General features: G+C 42.3%; 1 protein-coding gene across 1 annotated transcript; it reads right to left on the reverse strand.

Annotated features, from left to right (window-relative positions):
• Positions 1-3,862: 3,862 nt before the first annotated feature.
• Positions 3,863-7,732, reverse strand: GHSR (growth hormone secretagogue receptor; the record flags this gene model as incomplete). Its single annotated transcript, XM_081086712.1, has 2 exons — positions 3,863-4,248; positions 6,763-7,732. 2 exons carry the CDS (start codon positions 7,730-7,732, stop codon positions 3,863-3,865), a joined length of 1,356 nt encoding a protein of 451 aa, XP_080942838.1.
• Between the last annotated feature and the right edge of the window lie 13,965 nt (positions 7,733-21,697).

Here is a 21,697-nt window from a genome sequence, read left to right on the forward strand (position 1 = left end):
TGACATTACTTATACTAGATATGGTATTTTTAATGGAAGAAAGCTCTATTCTATTCACACAGACAGTGTGACAAGAAATTTTGATATATGTAAATATGTGTGGCACATTTCAAAGATGTGCATGCTGTTTTTTAAAAGGCGAGAAAGTATTTTCACTAGTCTTGTAAAAGGGCACCAGTATTGCAAAAACTCTAATGGTGTGTTTTTGTAATGTTAAATTTAGTATGTGAATAAATTAAAAACAAAATTATATAGTTAAAATTGTCAATGTTTACCCTCGACTGTGTTACTCAGTGGGTAGAGCTTTGGCCTGCATACCGAAGGGTCTGGGGTTTGATTCCTGGTCAAGGGCATGTACCTGGGTTGATCCCTTCCTGGTGGGGCAGGTACAGAGGCAACTAATTGATCTCTCTCTCTCTCTCTCTCTCTCTCTCTCTCTCTCTCTCTCCCCCCCCCCTTTCTCCCTTCCTTCCACTGTCTCTAAAAATCAATGGGAAAAATATGCTCAGGTGAGGATTAAAAAAATTAAATGAAGAAATTGTCACTGTTAAACTAATAATTTTAAATTGTTTGTAATGATTTCCAGTTCTTAACACAAGCTTGAATTTCAAGTCAGATCTCATCACAAGAACTTTGATTGCAATAAAAAAAAGAGGATTGTAAAGAGATGGTTTCCAGTTCTAAATCCCATGCCACAAAACTGCCAGTTTCAACTAATTCATGGCAATGAATGTCTTCCTTAAAGCAATTACTAAAAAGTTTTTACTCATATAATCGTCTCTTCCTATAAACGATACAAGCCTTGATTTTGTGACACAGTGTAAGGTGTGGTGATCAAGAAAATGGAAACACAGATTAAAAATGAAACCAGGCCTTGACTTTCCATACATTAATGAAGAATGCTGTGAGTTTAATTACCACTAACAGACACATTAGCTGCATCTATATATTTGACTGGTTTGTGTAGGAAGAGCCCATTTCAAATTTATTTTGAGCCGAATAGGAACAACCAGGAATAGGAACAGCCCCTTGAAATACTGGAGAACAATTTGATTCAGTGTCAACTGGAGATGTTTACTTCCAAACTCAATATATTTATTAGTTATCTCCTGCAACATAACTCACAAGTGGATAGCTCATTAAGGATAAAATCCTTGGTGTTTTAATCTCAAAGCTTAAAACATACCATGCACATACTAAATGTCTGTGAAATGTTGGACTTTCAGAAACAGTTTTCCTCCGTGTAAATTCCTCTTTTCCCTGAGTCTTAAGCAATTTTGGGGGTATGATAATACAAAGACGTTACAAACAATAAAAATGCAATGATATGAAAGCGCAAATGAAAAATCCCTTTCCCTAAACACATCCTCTGAGTCCCAGATGAGCATCAGTGAAGGACAACAGTGGTCCTTGCTATGTAAACTATTCCCTGTGAACCCACAAGAAAAGGGGGACCATTGAATAGGCAAGCAACTAATTAACAAGCAGGTATTTTTTTTTCTCCAAGGCAATCAACTGTGTGATAGAAGTCAAGCCTTTTTTGCTTATTTTCTCTCAAGGAGAAAGTATTTGTAGACAAAAGCTTTAGGGTTTCAGGAGGCTGACTTACCTCTTTGGAATTTAGTGGACCCTATTTAGGAGAATAATGCTGAATGTCCTAATTAGTGTCCTATGGGTTTGAATAAACAGTGTATTTTTTTAAAATATTGATGCAGCCCTAACCAGTTTGGCTCAGTGGATAGAACGTCGGCCTGCAGACTGAAGGGTCCCAGGTTCGGTTCCGGTCAAGGGCATGTACCTTGGTTGCGGGCACATCCCCAGTATTGGGTGTGCAGGAGGCAGCTGATCAATGTTTCTCTCTCATCGATGTTTCTAACTCTCTATCCCTCTCCCTTCCTCTCTGTAAAAAATCAATAAAATATATTTAAAAAATATTGATGCACTCCCAAGAACTGAATAATTAATTTGTTAAAGTTTTGCATTTAGAGTAAATTGAGCATTTTTAGTGTCAGAATAGATTTTGGAAATATTTCTCTAGAGAAGTCATTCTAATTATGATTATGTTTTCATGTTCTAAAATAAAGTCAATCAATTAGCCCGGCCAGGGTGCCTCAGTGGTTGAGTGTCCACCCATGAACAAAGAGATCACCAGTTTGATTCCCCGTCAGGGCACATGCCCGGGTTTCTGGCTCGATTTCCAGTAGGGGGCGTGCAGGAGGCAGCTGATAGATATTTCTATCTCTCAATCCCTCTCCCTTCCCCTCATTCTAAAATCAATAAAAAATATATTTAAAAATAAATAAAGTCAATCAATTACTTCAGCATAATAATCTTTACTTTTTTTGGGGGGGGGGTGGGGAGGAAATCAATCATGGCAGTAATTTCCCTAAATGGTTCAATCAGTTTCATAGTTGAACCAATAATTTCATGTAGGAATTGCTGACATGACTTAGTACTGCACAGGACTATGAAGAAATCATTTTTGGAATAATATATTTAATATGCAAAGAGTTGACTATACATTTATAACTAAAATGTACAATATTCAGTTGAAGGTATGCAATCATTCATCATTATGATTGAGAAGGGGACTGGAAGTCCAAGTAAACACATCTATCCGATAAGCAGTGGGATGTAAACAGCAAGACTAATTTGAAGACAGAACGTGGCACAGGCATTTTGAAATGAATAGCTGTAAGGTTAAGGAATGAAGTAACTAACCTGGATATCACTAAGCAATAGCATTTAAGGAATTCTGAATTTTTCACCATTTGAAAATTTTCTATGTTCATTAGGTTCCTGTAAGCTTCCCAGAATATGTTATAAATTATTCCTTTATTCACAAATCAAAGCCTTATGGTTGACTTAGTATTTTTGTTAAGCCAAATAAGGCAGTTTGTGATTTTCTATAATTTTTATAAAGTTTCATTTCCTGAATATTATCACATATAATTCACCTAGCTTTAAAGTGCATATTATATTACTTTTTTTGCATCTTATATTTCATATCCATTTCCTTCCAAGCATGAATAGAGCATTCAGGTGTGACTTAGGGGATTCATCATGCTAAAACTCTGCAATGCTTATTTTGCAATAAAAACTATCAGGAAATGAGTATTAATTGTTTAACATTTTGTAAGGTTAACAACAATTTTACATACACTCTAGAGTGGAGCTAGCCAATATAGTAACTAATAGCCACATTTGTCACTGAATACTTGAATTTTTAATTTCAATTCATTTTCAGTTTTAAAACTTGTAATAGTTTCAGTTATTGGAAAAATTTTACATGTATTTGAACAACTTAGGTTTATAAATCTATTTTCTCATCTGCAAATTTTATGAAATCTAAATATAGCAAGTATTACTGATAAAAACTTAATGTCCAAATTAAAGTGCACTGTAAATGTAAAACACCGGATTTCAAAGACTTTGCATTAAAAAATTATTCTTAATAATTTTTATATTGATTGCTTCAGTATCTTGCATTATATTTCTCTTGGACAGCACTGATCTGGAGTGATATGAAAATTACTAGTTTTAAAAATTCACGTTTTAAATGTTTAATTTCATTCTTTTAATCAAATTTTATCATTATGAAAAAGTAAATCAGATTTAGTATTTATCCAGCAAGAATTACCCGAATTGCCCTCTCTGCACCTTCTCCTTTCTCCAAATTGCAAAGCCCTTGCTAGCACCAACGGCAAAATGCAAAATCACAGGTAGTGAATATGCAGAAATCCTGTATGAGAGCACGGATGAGCGTGCAATCAAATTAAACCTCTCACACACTACAAACTCTATCTTTTCTTCCCTCCCAACTGTTTCCAGACCTATCTCTCCCCAATTCCAAAGTTAACCTTCAACTCCCTCCCAAGTTCTGCTGTGCTATGGTCTCCAGTGCAGAGTAGTAAGCGATGACTCTGCTCAGCGATGTGTTTGGTCTTGTATGAATACTAGATTCAGTCCAGGCCCGAGAGCTTTCATCCTTCAGGGTGGAGAGCTTCCTCTGGGAGAAAGGTTCAAAGCCCAAAAGTTTGAACACTGCCACCCGGTACTTCTTGGACATGATGTTGTACAGAATGGGATTGATGGCGGCGCTGAGGTAGAAGAGGACAAAGGACACAAGGTTGCAGTACTGGCTGATCTGAGCAATCTCCAGGGAGCCAGGCTCGAAAGACTTGGAAAATAAGTATCGTCCTACGTGGAAGGGCAGCCAGCAGAGGATGAAAGCAAACACCACGACAGCTGAAAGAACAATGGGAGAGCGAGCATCAGTTCCAGAAACGTCACAGAACATCACGTTTCACTTGGAAGACAGTTTTGTTTTGATTATATATGGTGTGACCAGTGACTTCAGAGAACCATTATGTTCTTCCCTTTCTCATTGCTACATTTTCACCAGGATTGAGTCTGTCTGGATCAACAGTTCAACCCTTTTTACTGAGCTTCCCAGTCTTTTCTATATAACAACTTTTTGAGCGATTTTGTGGTTGGATGTATATATTGACTCAACTGACTAGACCATTTATTCACAGTAATCCACCATTTTACATGTGTCTGACACAGCTAAACACATGTGAGTAAAGGTGTTGAACTCAACAATAGCTGTCTGTCAGGGTTCCCTGAGGAATGGATTTCTCTGATGTGATATAGACTCATTAAATTAAAATCTCTAGTCAGGAGACCAAGACACCTGTGCTTTTTTCTGTTCTTTTTAAAGTTTCACAGAAGACAGAATATGCAGTCCAGATTGAGAACCACTGAGATGGATGATTCTTTGTCACCTACAATAGACATAAGTGTGGTACAAAAACCCATAAAACCAACTAACAATAATTATCAGCCAACCAGGTCTTCATTTTGCCCATTTTTTCAAGACCTCTGCATTTCTAGATTGTTTTTAAAATTCTGAAATCAGAGGAAAATTAACAAGATATTTTAGCCCTTGTAGTACTTTAGTGATGCTCTTCAAATTGTCAAGTCAAAAGAAAATTAACATTGGTGTTGGTTCACTAATGAGGATAATTAATGGCTTAAAAATAAAATCGGAGAAAATGATTAAAGTTATTCTCAAAACTACGTTGCGTAGTAGCAACTGATTGCCACAGTAGCCACGTGAATATGAGAGGCCCCTGGAGGGCACTAGTAGGTTTACAATCTACTAGTCATATTGTGAGAATCACTGGTCTAGACAATGACAATTCGGGGCATTCTTTGAATAAACAATCACTTTAATATACAGGATTCCAAAAATTGTAAAATTACAAACACAAATCATCTTGGAATGGCTTATAAGCGTATTAAATATGCAAATACAGGAGTGGCGAAAATTAGGTTATAGTTGTGAGTACATGAAACAGTTTATTCTTGTATGGTTATTTACTAATTATTGTAGTTTTCCATGCAAGAATAAACTCTCTTTTGCATACACACAAATGTAAACTCCGTATTGACTGTAATGTCCAAATAATAAAGGGTGCAGACTCTAGTTCTAGAAAAGCAAATAGAATTAATATTTTGCTTGGATGTGAAGACATTTTATATTATTTCTCTTGTACCAAATACATATACTTAAAGAGTTGAATTCATACAGTACATACTCGGCAGACTCTAGTTGGGACACTAACTACAAACATTCCCTGAAGGACCATTTGGGGAATGATGTGAATAAATTAAAAACAAAATTATATAGTTAATGGCTTAAAAATTAGGGACCATTTGCAGAAAGCAGCTGTTGGCTTCCAAAAGTCTCTCTTTCTAATCCTGGAAGCCGGCCCATCCTAGGTTATCCTTGATTATGGTAGGCTGTTCTACCTGGAAAGACAGGTAATCATGGAAAGAAATGGAGACACCAGCATTGATTTGTCACTGACTTCCTCACAACGCTGTACAAACAGCAGCAGGGTAAACAGAACTGATTCGATTATTTGATTGGAAAAAATGCTGGGCATAAAGCAAATCACAACATTGAAAGAAAAATGAATCATCTCTGACAGAATCATCCGAATTGACCAGCTCTTTGAATTTACCACTGAATACTTCCTAGATTTACTGCCTGCTTTCCTTAGTGTAACTTAGATATCCACAAATTCTTAAGGTAGGAAGCTTAACCTTGCCTTTAACATCCACAGACCACAATAGAGTTTTATAAAACATCTCAGTTTTGAAGCAAAGTGTCTGGGCTGATATAAAATTCATTTTAGGAAATACATGGGCACTGCATGTTTCCATGAAAGAGAGAAAGGAAAGCAGGGAAGAAAGAGACACAAAGAGATGGAGACCTAAAAAGAGTCAAGACTGTGGCAAAGTTGGGGCGAGATGGGGGGAGAAAGGAAGGAAGGAGAGAGAGAGAGAGAGAGAGAGAGAGAGAGAGAGAGAGAGAGAGAGAGAGAGAGAGAAGGAGGTAGGGGTGAAGAAACGGATATATAAAAACAAGAGCAAAAAGTTTTTTTAAAAATCCCAGAGAGAGACAGGGACATGCACACAGGACAGAAAATGTAGGAGCCCAAAGGGAGAGCTCAAAGCAGAAACAGGAGAGAAAGAATAACTGAGAGATTCCCAGGGAGACAGAGACGGAGAGAATCAGGAGAGAGGTAGAGAGACAAGAGAGAGAGGTAGAGAGAGAAAAAGAGAGAGATGTAGAGAAACAGGAGAGAGAGGAAGAGAGAGAAACAGGAGAGAGAGGTAGAGACTCGGGGAGAAGGGAGAAAGCTCGGGAGAGGAGGGCCGGGGGAGAGTGGAGGGTGCGCTGAGACCCACCCAGCATCTTCACTGTTTGCTTGTGGTTCTGGTCCCGGAGCGAGGTGGCCACGGCCTCGCCCCGCCGCCGGCGCCACAGCTTCCTGCCGATGAGGCTGTAGAGCACGGTGAGGCAGAAGACGGGCAGGAAGAAGAAGACGCTGGACACCCACACCATGACGGTGAGCAGCCCCGAGCTCACGGCGAACTCGGTGGCGCGGCACTCGTTGGTGTCCCGCGGGTCGGTGCCGTTCTCGTGCTCCACGCCCACCAGCACGAAGATGGGCCCGGCGCTGCAGAAGGCCACGGCCCAGATGACCAGGATGACCAGCTTCACGCGGCCTTTGGTCACCACCACCTTGGCCCGCAGCGGGAAGCAGATGGCGAAGTAGCGCTCGACGCTCAGCGCCGTGATAGTGAGCACCGTGGCGTAGGTGCAGCTCTCGCTGACGAACTGGAAGAGTTTGCAGAGCAGGTCGCCGAAGTTCCAGGGCCGGTACTGCCAGAGGCGCACGAGGTCGAGGGGCATGCAGAGGAAGATGAGCAGGTCGGAGAAGGCCATGCTGGACAGGTAGAGGTTGGTGGTGGTGCGCAGCTCGCGGAAGCGCGACACCACCAGCATGGTGAGCAGGTTGCCCGCGATGCCCACCACGAAGAGCGCCACGCAGGTGGCCGTGACGCCCGCCAGCAGCGGCGCGGGGAAGAGCGGCAGCAGCTCGTCCGCCAGCGAGTCGTTGTCGGGGGGCGCGTCCCAGCCCAGGTCCGGCATCGTGAGGTTGGGGCCCGGCTCCTCCGTCCGCGTCGCGTTCCACATGCTGCCGGCTCCGCTCGCCTGGCTCCGGGGGGAGGCGGCGCTGAGATGGACCCGCTGGTCCAGGAGGAGGTCGCCGTAGGCGCGAGAGAGGGCGCGGGCGGAGCGGGCGCGCAGGGAGGCAGCTGGGGGAGGACAGAGAGGACAGTGAGAAGCAGGAGCCGAGGGAGAAGGTGACATTGAGAGCTCGGGCGGGGAGGAGTGGGGAAAGGGAGGCTGGGACACACACACACACACACACACACACACACACACACACACGTGGTGAGAACAGCGACCCACCGCTCTTTCTGGAGTCTCCCCTTTCCTCCATCCTCTGCCCCACAGTCTCTCTCCCAGCCCAGCATCTGGCCGACCTCCACACACGTACCTGTCACCAGGGCAGCTCCGTCAGCCCAGCCTGGCCTTCGCGTTCTCGCTCCAGCTGCATCTCGCACTTCCCCAGGCGTCCGGATGTGGGGACTTCGGAGACCCCGCGCTGCGAAACGGGAGCGCGAGGGGCAACCTCCTCAGCATTGGGCGCTGCCTGGCTAACGTGGCGCGGAGGGCTGGTCACACCGGGGTAGGGGCGGGGACGGTGGGGGCGGCGGGGACAATGCCTACAGTAGCCGAGACCCCAGTTCTCCGTCACCAAGGGGTAGAATTGGCTATGGACCAGGTGGGGAGAAGCGAGTGTGCCCAACTGAACTTGGAAGATGGGGGTAGGGAGTAAAAAAAGAGGGACCTAGAGTTAGTGTTCCGACCGGAGAGGGGACCGGTGCGCACCTGGGAAGAGCATCACGTAGTCCCAGAGGCGAAACAGGCTCAGAGACGCGTGGCCACTGGTTCAAGGTCACACAGCGAGTTGGGCACTCTGAGACTAGACTTGGATTGAGCGCGAAGGGGCAGGATGTGTGCCTAACTGTTCTGAATCCCAGTCCGTGGTACAGTCCTCCAACTTGGCGGTGGTAGGGGAAAGGCTGTGTAGATTACTTTTGTCTGATGCAAACCTCGGAAGAGGAGGAGGGGCAAAAGGAAAGGAGCCGGTGGGAGGAAGGTGACGCCAGCGAATGGGGTGGAGCGGAGGCTGGACCGCTGACACGTCGAGGGTAGCAGTAAACATTTTTTGAGGCATGATTGAGGGAGATCAGTCATTGGGTAGCTGTGCTCACCTGGGCAAAGTTATCAGCCTTTTTAAGTTTTTAGGATGTTGTGAGGATAAATATAAGCTGAGTTGCTGTTATTAGGGTTGCTGTTGAGGGGCAGGAGCTACGCCCTGTGGGAATGTGTTGGAGGCCCCCCTACACTCGCGAGGTGACTCCCCTGAATGCAGGCTGTGGCCCCCTGCCCAGAACCAGGAGTCAACCTTTGAAGACTTGTGACTGGAGGCTGCGGGCGAACTCACCAACCCACCGCGGCTCGTTCAGCCGGCCAACCTGGGGGCACCCCGGAGAGTGTTCAGCACCGCGGCCAGCGACCGGCTACCACCCGGCACAGCTCTACGGAGCCGGGGTTCCGCAGTTCTCTTCTTTTGCGCTTCAGCCCCTGAGTTCTGCTCTAGGAAGAAGCCCCTGGGTTCCTCCCAAGCACAGACCTATGCGTAAAGCGGCTTCGCTGACCTCATTGATCCACACTCACCTGTCCCCGCCTAATGGGAGTCCACTCACTGTGTATAAACGGTGGCATTACACATGCCTTTGACAGATGGTTTCCATAATCTCTACCACCTAAATTGTTAATGCTTAAAAATCCACAAAGTCCTAAGGCTGGAAGTATGCACACGTACATGGAAGATTAAACACCTACTGCGACACTGCAAATGGGATTTTTTGCTTTTGTTTTTGTGGTGTGTGTGTGTCTGTGTGTGTGTGTCTGTGTGTGTGTGTGTGTGTGTGTGTGTTTATTGATTTCTGTGAGAGGAAGAGGGAGGGAGAGAAACATCAATGATGAGAGAATCATTAATTGGCTGCCTCCTGCACTTCCCTACTGGAGATTGAGCCCACAACCCGGGTATGTGCCTTGACCCAGAATCTAACTGTGACCTCCTGGTTCCTAGATGGACACTCAACCACTGAGCCAGGATGGCTGGGTTGCAGGAGAGAGGTTTGATACAAGCGTCCTACTGGAGAACATGATACATAGCCCTGGTGAATTACAGATGCTGGACCAAATTGACTTTAAGGGAAAGTTTATTTCAAACTACTATTTAAAAAAAGATTACACCTATGTCAAGCCACCAGTTACTAACAAGTTTAAAAAATAAATACTTTGATTTCAACATTTCCCACCCCACTTTAGCAATAGATGTATATGTGCAGACAGATCTGTAAGGACTGAGATAAAGAAAATTACTGTAGAAAGCTTTTGTTTAAGAGTAAGAAAAATATGCTGGGGTAAACTTGTAGTCTACTCACAGCCGAAACAATTGCTGATAGATACGGGAAAACTATTTTTAAAATATATTGTGATAAAAATGTGATGTTGCTAAAATAGCCAGCTATTTAAGTGCATTCAATAATTTTCTAAAATATAGACAAATCTGGCCCAGCCATCATGGCTTAGTAGTTGAGCAGTGACCTATGAACCAGGAGGTCACAGTCAGGGCACATGCCTGGGTTGCGGGCTCAATCCTGAGTGTGGTGTGCAGAAGGCAGCCATTCAATGATTCTCATCATTGATGTTTCTATCTCTCTCTCCCTTCCTCTCTGAAATCAATAAAAATATATTTAAAAAATAAAATATAGACAAATTTGTATTGTGTGATGAAGAAGAAATGGGATACTATTGAAATTTATTCATTCACAACTCAATAGTATACAGTATATAAAACTGTTTATAAGAGCGTGCTATGTAGTTGGAATAACAAAATAAATAAAACTCAGACAGGTCCTATATTTATAAACTTACAGTCCAGAGAGAAAAATACAGTTAAACAAGCAATTCCAGTACAGTATGAGGCATGCACAATAAGTGCTGTGGAAATAAGGAGAAACAATGAACTACATAGAAGTTTTAGGGAAGGCTTCTTAGAGGAAATGTCATTTGAGCTTTGATTTCTGTGAGACGAAGCAAACATGCTAATTGTTCAGACAAGGTGCACAAAAAAGCACATTGGCGTAAAAGAGCCCAGCATGTCCTGTCCTTTGAATGGTGTAAGGAGTGTTATTATGGATTTTTAATTAGTCAGTGCATACCAATGAATTATGGTTATTTTTTTCTTTTTGATGTTCCACTTGTCTTATCTTTGGCCAATGGGATCTCCTTCTAGCTGGATCCAGAAACTTTTGACATGACTCACTTGGACTTTGAGAATTTACTTGCTTTGTGTCACAATAAGGTGGCGCTAGCTCGCCTTGTAAATTCTCTACTCTGGACAGCAATCATTTCTCCAAGAATCCTTAGTATCTTGCAGTGAAGAATGGCATTCAGAGAACTAAATTTGGGCAATAGGGGTGCTAATTGTCCCTGGAGCATGGTGGACTAGATCCTGTGGACAAAGCTAGAATATATGTTCTTTTTTAAATCATGAGATGATGTTGATACAATAGATGGATCAAAAACACCTTTAGTGTAGTCAAAATTATCACCAATGTGACCCTCTGGGAAGGACACAATGTCACTTGTGTGGTATTCCAGTTAGGAATGTACAACTTCAATGTAATCACAAGAAAATATCAGACAAATTCATAATAAGAAATATTCTAATTGAAAAATTTTCCAAAAATGTCAATGTTACATTAGACGAAGAAAGCATGAGAACGTTGTTCCAGAGTAGTAAACGAGAACAGAGACATAACAGCTAACTTTAATTCTTGATCTTAGACTGGATCTGAACCTGGAAGGGAAAAATTTTATAAAGGACTTCTATTGGGTCAATTGACAAACTTAGAATATGGTGGTAGAGTAAATAGTACTGTTGAATCAATGTTAAGTTTATTGAAGTTGGTAACTGTGAAAGACATATTCTTATTCTTAAAAATACATACTCAACCATGATTTATGCACCTGTTTAAGAAAAATAATTTTTCTGAAAAAAAATTGTTCTCTCTGTGTGTGGAGATAAATAGAACAAATGGGTGGAGAGAGCTAGGTGGCATTCCAGGCAGAGGAAAGAGCAAGTTGCAAAAGAGTCTGGGGAAGTATGGTAGCAATTCAGGCATGGGTAAGCTAATTTCAAACATCTTCCATTGTGTTCCTTGGCTAGGGTTGGCCACAAGAGAAAACTGCCTAAAATTTCTAAGGTGGAAATCAAGCAGCAGCTAGTTTTATGCTGAGAAGTTGGTCTAAGATCAAGTGCTGTTGGCTCAACTTTGTTGACATGGGGCAACAACCAGGGCCACAGCTTTTCCAGCTCCTGCTGAATGTCCTCCTTCAATTTCTCCAACTCCTGGGCCAAGTACCTGTTTGGCTCTAGGAGAAAGAGCACTGCCTGGCTGGCATGGCTCAGTGGTTGAGTGTCAACCTATGAATCAGGAGGTCATGGTTCTATTCCTGGTCAGGAAGGCACATGCTTGAGTTGCAAGCTCAATCCCCAGTAGGAGGTGTGCAGGAGGCAGCCAATCAATGATTCTCTCTCATCATTGATGATTCTATCTCTCCCTCTCCCTTCCTCTCTGAAATCAATAAAGATATTTTAAAAAAAGAAAAGAAAGAGCATAACTTCTGAGCAGGTCACTTATAGTATTAAAGCTGGAGTGTGGAGGTAGTGGGAAACAGCTCAAGTTCTGGAGTGAGATTAGGGGTTCCAGCTCATCATCAGTTCTAGATCATCCTCAAGGGTCCCCTTTTATAATTAGTCTTCCTCACTTTATGTGTCTTTTCTTCCTAACTTTCTGCCCTTGCTGACTTCAGAATTAGCAACAGAAGCAACAAACAATTGTAAACTGTATCCAGGGACCTCAACTGCATAAGGTTGAATTCCTAAAACAAATTCTGTGTTCTAGTGAGTTTGCATCTTTGATTAAACTCTTGCCCATGCAGCAGAACAGTGCCTGGTTTGCTGGAAGGACAGCAAGGAGGCCGGTGAGGCTGGAGCGGAGTGATTGAGTGGGAGAAAGTAGGAGGTGAGTTAAGAGAGAAAGGGACTCAATTGTGAAGGGTCTTAAAGGTCACAGTTATGATTTTGCTTTTGCTCTGAATGAGATGGAAAGTCACTGGAGGATTTGGGGAAGAAGAGTGACATGATCTGATTTTTATTGTAATATTATCATTTTGACTGCTATTTAGAGATAGACTGAAGGGAGGCAAGGGCAGAGGCAGGAGGCTATTTAGGAAGCTATTTTAATCATCTAGGCAAGAGATTACGGTCACAAGAGACATTGATGACTTGGACCGACCAGAGTGGTGGCGTGGAAGTGGTAAGCTATAACTGAATCTGGATCTCTGGGAGATATAGCCTCTAGACTATGTGTATGTACCAGGTGTACATGTATTTTGTCCTGTGCAACTGAAAAGTATGGATTTGCCATTAACAGATATAGGAAATATCAGAAGCAAAACACTTTTGATTAAGAGCGTAATTTTAGATGTGTTAAGTTAGAGAAACTAATTAGAAATTTAGGCAGATAACTGAAGAAAGGACTTGGATAGACTGATATGGAATTTGGGGGTGGAGATACTTATTTGGGAGTGGTAAGCAATCGTCATGATGCCAGTTGAAATAACCCAGGAAATAAGTATACCTAAAAAGAAAAGAGATCCAAGGTCCTTAAGATTTGAAGCCCTCCAACAATTAGAGATCAGAGTCATGAGAAAAAAGATACTCATAAGTGGACAGTAAGTAGAATTACACCAGAAGAGTGTTACATTCTAAAAGTAATAAAAATATATACCAAAGAAGAATGAGCAGTTGTATTAGGTATTTTCATGTAACACATAAGATGAGATTTGACCATTGTCTTTAGCAACATGGAGTCAATTGTAAATTAATAATTCTGGTGGCATGTTGAGGGTGAATCTATTTGGTTCAAGTGAGCATGGGAGAACATAATTTGGAGACAGTGGGTACAGAAAATTTTTCAAATAGTTTTATTTTAACAAAAAGGAGACCACTGTGGTGCTAGCTAGAAGAGGGTGTGGGGTCCAAAGAGTTTCTTTTTATTTTTTATTTTTTATTTTTTTTTACATGTAAGCAGCCAAAGGAAGGCCAAGGAAATGATGTATCACCTCCCCTGAAAAACTGAGGCATGCCAGATTCTATTCCAAGTTGCTACTTTCCTGAAGAGGGGCACTATTAGTGAGTTTCTTTTTGAATGTGTGAGAAATAACAGCAAGTTGTGCGTTGTTGGGAATATTACAGCCTAATGGGGGAACTTGAAAGTGTGGTAGATAATGGAGAAAGGCTGGAACATTCTGAGAGGGGTTGGATCTAGTGCTCAAGCAAAAGGCATGGTCTTAGGGGGAGCGTGGCTAGTTCATCCCCAGGTACAGGAGACAATGCAGAACATGTGGGCATAGATGCAGGAGGGTGGGTGGGTGTAGAGGGTCAGGCTTGGGGAAATTCTTTCACTTTACTTAGCCATATAGGAAGCAAGGGCAACAGCTGAGAATGGGTGGGGGAGGAGATGTTGGAGGATGGATGAGAGAGATGCAAGAATGAAATAGTTGTCTAGGAAAGCGGGAAGGTGAATGCATGAAGGTAATATCATCTGATTGCTTGGCAGCAGTAAGAACCCACTTGAGGTTAATGATCATGAATATAAAATGACACCAGTGAGCATGACTGTTTGTTTTCCCATTTTTATTTTCAGCTGCACTGCTGCAGAAATGGAGTGGAAGGAAAATTTAATTTAACCAAGGTTATTATTTTGCTCAGAACAGATGAGAATGCATAAGAGGGGAAAAAGGTGTGGAGGTTCTATCCAAGGAATTAATTATAATTATTGACCCATGAGTTTAAGCTGAGAGAAGAGAGGACACAATGAAGGTAAGGGATTGAGAAAAAGATGGTTAGATCAATGGATCTCTCCTTGTTTCCAGTATATCAAAATTTCCCAAGATGTACATTGGTGGGGATCTTAATTCCTGCACTTCATGATCTTTTCTGGCTTTTTAATTAATATGCAGAAAAATGCATTGAATTACTTCTGTTTTGTTTACCTCCTTCACTTTCTCTATTCTTCCCTTTGAAACTCCTGTAATTCATATATTGGACTCCTAAACAGTGCCTTTGTCTTTTTTTCTTTCTGGCGCCCATTCTTATTTCATGAATGGAATATCATCTCGTAGAGATCTAGAAATATCCTATAGAATAAAAGCTTAATACGCAAATTGACCACGCAGCAGAATGACCAGTGGAATTACTGGTTGCTATGATGCACACTGGCCACCAGGGGGCAGACTCTCAATGCAGGAGCTGCCCCCAGCCTGCAGGCCCCAGGCCAGCAAAGGCAGATGCCAGCGGGGGGGGGGGGGGGGGGGGGGCCTCCCCATTCACCCCACTGGTTGCCACACAGATTGGCCCTGATCTCCTGTCAGGCCTAAGCAACTAAGTCTGTGCCTCTAGTTAACTGTAATTGCTTTGGAATTTTTTTTTTTTGCCCCTTCTACTGTCTCTGTTTTTTCTAAGTTCTTATCCAATATAATGAAATCCTATGCACCCATCCTCCAGTTTCAACTGTTATCAATATTTTGCCAATTTTGTTTCACCTATTCCATCAACTTTTACATATGTATCTTTTAATATATCATTTTAGATTTCAATTTCAATTTCCTTATTAAATTTTGACATACCTGTTCTCTAACTTTTGAGGGTTAATTTGGTATTTCTCCTCCATTGACCTCTTTCTCCTAATCCACCATGCTTTTTTATTTTTCTGCTTTTGCAGCTTAAATTTTATGCTTTATTATTTTGGCATTGGAAATCAGGCACCTTCAGTGTTGTCTGGCCTAACATGCTGGTGTTGGCTACACTTTATTATTTTAATAACATTCACATCAATATCTTCAACTCCCTGGTCCTTTATCTTTTCTTTTCATCCAAATGCCAACCCTGAATGAACTCAGAAATCCCCTCTCCTTTGCTTACATACAAGCAGCCTAGAGTCGTTGGAGAACCCCAACTGAGAAAATATTGGTTCCTCCCTAAATTTATAATCACTGATTTCAAGTGAGCCTTCAACATTGTTTAAAACCTTATTAGTACTACAGCCCAGCTGGTGTGGCTCCGTAGTTGAGCATCAACCTATGAACCAGGAAGTCACAGTTCAATTCCTAGTCAGGGCACATGCCTGAGATGCCAGCTCAATCCCCAATGTGGGGCTTGCAGGAGGCAGCTGATCAATGATTCTCTATCATCATTGATGTTTCTATCTCTCCCTCTCTGTAATAAATACAAATATATTAAAAATGATTAAAAATTTTATTACATTTCCCTGGTAAATGTCCTCTCTGTCATTCTCAGCTACCACTTTAAATGAATTCCTCATTTTTTGAAACTTCTAACCATAATTACTACCTTCCTCTTCATAATCAACACAAAACTTAGCCTGTTACTCTTGGAAAATAGAAGCCACAAAACACACATTCTCTCAGCTTTCCAAACTCAAACTCGTTACCCTCTGTGGCCTCCTCTGCGGTCCTCTCTCCCTTTCACTACACTAGAGGTGTCCTGTTCCCTTTCTGAGGCCAAGTCCTTTCCCTTTGCTTAGAACCAACCCATTCTCTCTTACTTTTCAGAACACTCACATTATCTAATATGCCTGCTCTTTCACACCTAAAGTCTCTCAACTGGATCCTTCCCATCTGCTTTTAAGTATACTCAAGCCTCTCCAATTGGAAAATAAACAAAAAGAGAAACCAAGATGGCAGCATAGGTAAACACCGGGAAATTGCTACCTCTCACAACAACTTCAAAAATACAACGAAAAGATAAAACGGACATCATCCAGAACCACAGGAAGACTGGCTGAGTGGAAATTCTACAACTAGAAGGAAAGAGAAAAGCACACTGAGACTCAGAGGAGCTGCGGAAGTAAAGTGCAGAGGTATGGAGGCTCGATCGCACGTGGAAAAGGGCTGGCACCTGAGGACGAAGCTGTCTTTTTGAATCGGGAGGGAGTCACAAGCTTCCGACTGCTCTGAACTCCAGTCCCGGGAAGTCTCTGGGGACCCAGGACTCATACGGGGAGAAACTGGACTGTCTGGCAGCAGGCAGAACTCGGAACTTGAGGGCAGCTTTCCCTCAGATGTGCTTGCAGCAATTACCAGGACACTGAGACGCGGGGCCCCTTAGGGCAGGGCTGAGGATCAACCATAGCTGCTTGCTCCGCCCTTTGATTCCCTGAGACCCCACCCCACCCAGGCTGCGGCAGAGGCTTTTGCATATGAATGCCCTAGGCCTTTGCAATCTGAAAATTACCTAACAAATTGCAGCTGGGCCAGACAGACCCAGAACTTCCAAGAGAAGGCCCAAGGCCCCACAGCAGCTTGCATTGCTTCACAGCTGGGCCTCATCTTGGCACCTCCAAACCCCAAAAAAGGAAGGCGAATCTGCAGATCTCTTCATAGCTCCTGCTGGGTAGCCTCAGGCAGAGGCTAAATTAGCACCTGCTTAGATCCAAAAGCCTGTGTACCCAGTGGTCAGAGTGGGACCATCCAGATTACAACTCCTCAGATCCATAAGGGACACACTCAGGGGGCAGACTCAGTGAGCACCAAAGCCCCACTGAAGCAAGTCTTGCCCCAGAAGGGTATCTTCAGCACAGAAGTTCTCCCACTGCAGACACAGCTGATTCTCACAGCCAATTGGCCTGGAGGTCAATTCCTCCCAGTAATAACTACAACAATCAAGGCTTAACTACAACAAGACTACAACAAGACTGTGCACAAAGCCCATAAGGGGGTGCACCAAGAGTGTCCACCTCAGGTAATTGGGGAGGCTGAGCCACTGGGCCCTATAGGACACCTAGCACACAAAGCCACTCTACCAACACAGGGAAGCATAAAAAATGCGGAGACAAAGAAACAGGTCACAAATGACAGAAATGGAGGAAAGCAAACGACTGGATATAGAGTTCAAAACCACGTTTATAAGGTTTTTCAAGAATTTTATGGAAACCGCTGATAAATTTAGTGAGACCCTGGAGGATAGGAAAAAAGACCAACTAGAAATTAAGCATACACTGACTGAAATAAAGAATAATATACAGAGATCCAACAGCAGACAAGAGGATCCCAAGAATCAAGTCAAAGATTTGAAATGCAAAGAAACAAAAAATACCCAACCGAAAAAGCAAAAAGAAAAAAGAATCCAAAAATATGAAGATAGCGTAAGGAGCCTCTGGGACAGCTTCAAGCGTACCAACATCAGAATTATAGGGGTACCAGAAGATGAGAGAGAGCAAGATATTGAAAACCTATTTGAAGAAATAATGACAGAAAACTTCCCCTACCTGGTGAAAGAAATAGACTTACAAGTCCAGGAAGTGCAGAGAACCCCAAACAAAAGAATCCAAAGAGGACCACACCAAGACACATCATAATTAAAATGCCAAGAGCAAAAGACAAAGAGAGAATCTTAAAAGCAGGAAGAGAAAGACAGTCAGTTACCTACAAGGGAGTACCCATATGACTGTCAGCTGATTTCTCAACAGAAACTATGCAGGCCAGAAGGGAGTGGCAAGAAATATTCAAAGTGATGAATACCAAGAACCTACAACCAAGAATACTTTATCCAGCAAAGCTATCATTCAGAATTGAAGGTCAGATAAAGAGCTTCACAGATAAGGAAAAGCTAAAGGAGTTCATCACCACCAAACCAGCATTATATGAAATGCTGAAAGGTATTCTTTAAGAATGGAAGAAGAAAAAGGTAAAGATAAAAATTATGAACAGCAATTACATATCTATCAACAAGTGAATCTAAAAATCAAGTGAATAAAAAATCTGATGAACAGAGTAAACTGGTGAATATAATAGAACCAGGGGCATGGAAAGGGAGTGGACTGACAATTCTTGGGGGGAAAGGGGTGTGGGGGTGCAGGAAGAGACTGGACAAAAATCATACACCTATGGATGAGGACAGTGGGAGGGGTATGGGCAGAGGGTGGGGTGGGAACTGTGTGGAGGGAAGCTATGGGGGGAAAAAAGAGGAACAACTAATAATCTGAAAAATAAAGATTTAATGAAAAAAAAATAAATAAGAAAAGAAAAAAAAATGTGTTCCTTTGTTAAATCTACACCCAATCCCTCTCTTTGTCTCTTTCCTCTTATTGCAAACATACTGCAATTTCAGCCCATTCTAATCTCACATCTCCAACCCTTGACCCACACAACCCTTGTTCAAGTCACCCATGACTCGCATGTTGCTAAATTCTTTTCAGAGTTCATCTCACTTCACTTCTCAGCAATATTGAGCACTGTGGTCTCTGACTTCTTTTCTGAAATGCTCTTTTTTCTCTTGACTTTTGCAACACAGCATTGTTCTGTTTTTTAACTTCCTGCTTCTCTGACTAATCCTTCTTTTTTAAAGGCTCTTCTTTTTTTTCTCTATCCAGCCTATAGTTGTTAGAGTTCCTTAAAAACCCAGTGCCAAGTTCTCTTTTCTTCACCCTATAACCTCTCATTAGCGGATTTCATTTATGTCCTTGAATATTTTAAAAATTTCTTTTTATTATTTTAATTACATTTATTGAGGTGACATTGGTCAATGAGATCACATTGGTTTCAAGTGTACATTTCTATGATACATGATCTGTATATTGCATTGTATGCTTGTTACCCAAAGTCAAATCCTCTTCCGTCGTCATATATTTGGCCTCCTTTACCCTTTACTACCCTCATTCCCCTTCCTTCTAGTAACTTCCATACTGTTGTCGGTGTCTATTAGTTTCAGTTTTATATCCCACATATGAGTGAAATCATATGGTTCTTAGCTTTTTTGGACTGATTTGTTTTGCTTAGCATAATATCCCAATTCTTTTACTACCCCTCCCCAGATAAGCCTAGACATGTTATCTCCTCTGAGCTCTAAAATGAAATAAAAACTATGTAACATCTAAAGGCCCCTAAAAATGAACTTACCTCAGACTGAGTTTGTGAATCATAAAATCATCAAATTCTGAACTATCTTGTGATGTGTTCCCTATGTCGGTAATGAGCCCAACATTCACTCTGCTGTGCAAGCTAAAGACCAAGGTGTTATCTTTTCTACCTCCCTCTCCTTTCCTACTACCCATATCAAGTGTATCACCTGTGTCTTCTAACTGGTACCCTCTCCACTCCGAACCCCCAAAATCTATTCTCCATATTACAGGCAGAGTGGTTCTTGCATCAATCAAATTTCATCATGCCACTCCCAGTGCCCCCACCCAAGCAAACTAAAACCATTCAGTGGTTCTCCCTGTTTTTAGAGAGGGAAAAAAACAACTCCAAAATCTTAAGATGACCTTAAAAGATAACCTAAAAGGCCACTGGCTTGGCCCTACTTATATTCCTGGCTTCATCACACTGCATGCTCTCCATTTAGTTCCTTGAAAGTACCCTGTTTGCTCTTGTTTCTTGCACTGGGTCTAAGGTGTTTCCTCTCTCTGGAAACACCTACTATCCCCCCATTTTTCTGCCATGCGAACTCCTCGGTATCACTCAGATCTTAACCTTAGTCGCCACTTCCTCAAGGAAGTCTTCTCTGACTATTTGAGTGGATTGCCCCAAGTATGGATTTTCCATGCAACCTTTTTGTTTTTAAAACAGGGAAACCTTTTTTCTCTTGTTCCACTCTAGAAAGGTGATCAGGGATCTTGGTCATGGGTCTTTCTAATCCGCTGGTGTGGATATCTAGTAGAAATTATTTATATTTCTGTCTCTAATATTTAATCACTCTCATAGTGTGATTTCAGCTACCCTTCTGACCTGGTTTAGAGATAGGAAAGAACAAAGGGCTGAAGAGGAACTTAAGAGTCCGTGTCCAGCCACACATGTGTATGTTTTGTTTTCCATACATCTGTATATACTAGAGGCCCAGTGCTCAGGATCTGTACACTGGTGGGGGGTGTGGCCAGAGGGGATCGCCTGCTGTGAGAGCACCGCTCATCCCTATCAGCCAATGGCTGTGGACCCGCCCTCTGAGTGGCTGGCTGCTCACTGGTCCAGCATCTTCCATGGAGCCCGAGCACTCTCAGGCCCAGGGACAATAGCACTGAGAGGCTGCGGAGAGGCTTCAGTCCTGCGGCCAGGAACTGGCCTCCCAGCCTCTGGGGTCCGCTGCACAGGCGTCTGGAGGAGGCTGCAGAGAGTGAAAAGGAAGAGCCTGGGACGAGGAGGCGATGATCGCCGATCGCAGCCCGGTTCCTGCCCATCTGCCCAGGGTTCGCAGCGTTTGCAGCTGGAGCAAATGCTCATCCAGGTCAGCACAGGGGCACTCCCACTGTGGTAGTGCACTGACCACCAGGGGGCAGCTCCGCCACTGCTTTGTCTGGAAGGAAGGATGTCCGGAAGGAAGTCCAGTCTAATTAGCATGTTATGCTTTTATTATTATAGATTTCAATATCATTTTAAATCAAGTGTTACAGTCTATGTTATTAAGTACTAAACAAAAGCATTTTACTGGTCGCTTAATAATTTTTTTGTAAGTTCAAACATAATTTATTTACTATTTCCCCTATTGTTATTTAATTTTTTGTTTGTTTATATATTATCTGATCTGCTTTCCATATTTGGGAAGTTCCACCCTATAATAATCTTGATTGGAAGGAAAGCTCTGATGAGGTGCATGTGCAGAGCAATGCATATTTCAACTAATTTGGATCAAGTTTAGGCCATTAATTAGTTCTTCCAGTTATCTGACGTCTCCTCTGGGTCCCTTTGAATCTTTTTTTATTGTGGTAAAATATAACCATTTTTGAGTGTCCAGTGCAATGGCAGTAAGTACATTCTGACTGCTGTGCAAGCATCACAACCATCCATTTCCAGAACTTTTTTTTTCATCTTCCTAAACTAAAACTCTATACCCATTAAATAATAACACCCATTCCCGCCTCTCCAGCTCCTGGCAACCACTATCTATTTTCTGTCTTATGAATCTGACTACTCCAGGTAACGCATATCAGTGTAATAATACATGCAGATTTGTTCTTTTATTACTAGGTTACTTCATTTAGCGTAATAACCCCAAGGTTCATCTGTGTTTAAGCATGTACCAGAATTCCTTTCCTTTTTAAGGCTGAACAA

This window comes from Myotis nattereri (assembly GCF_964212035.1).
Source record: "Myotis nattereri genome assembly, chromosome: 3".
NCBI classification, from domain to species: Eukaryota; Metazoa; Chordata; class Mammalia; order Chiroptera; family Vespertilionidae; genus Myotis; species Myotis nattereri.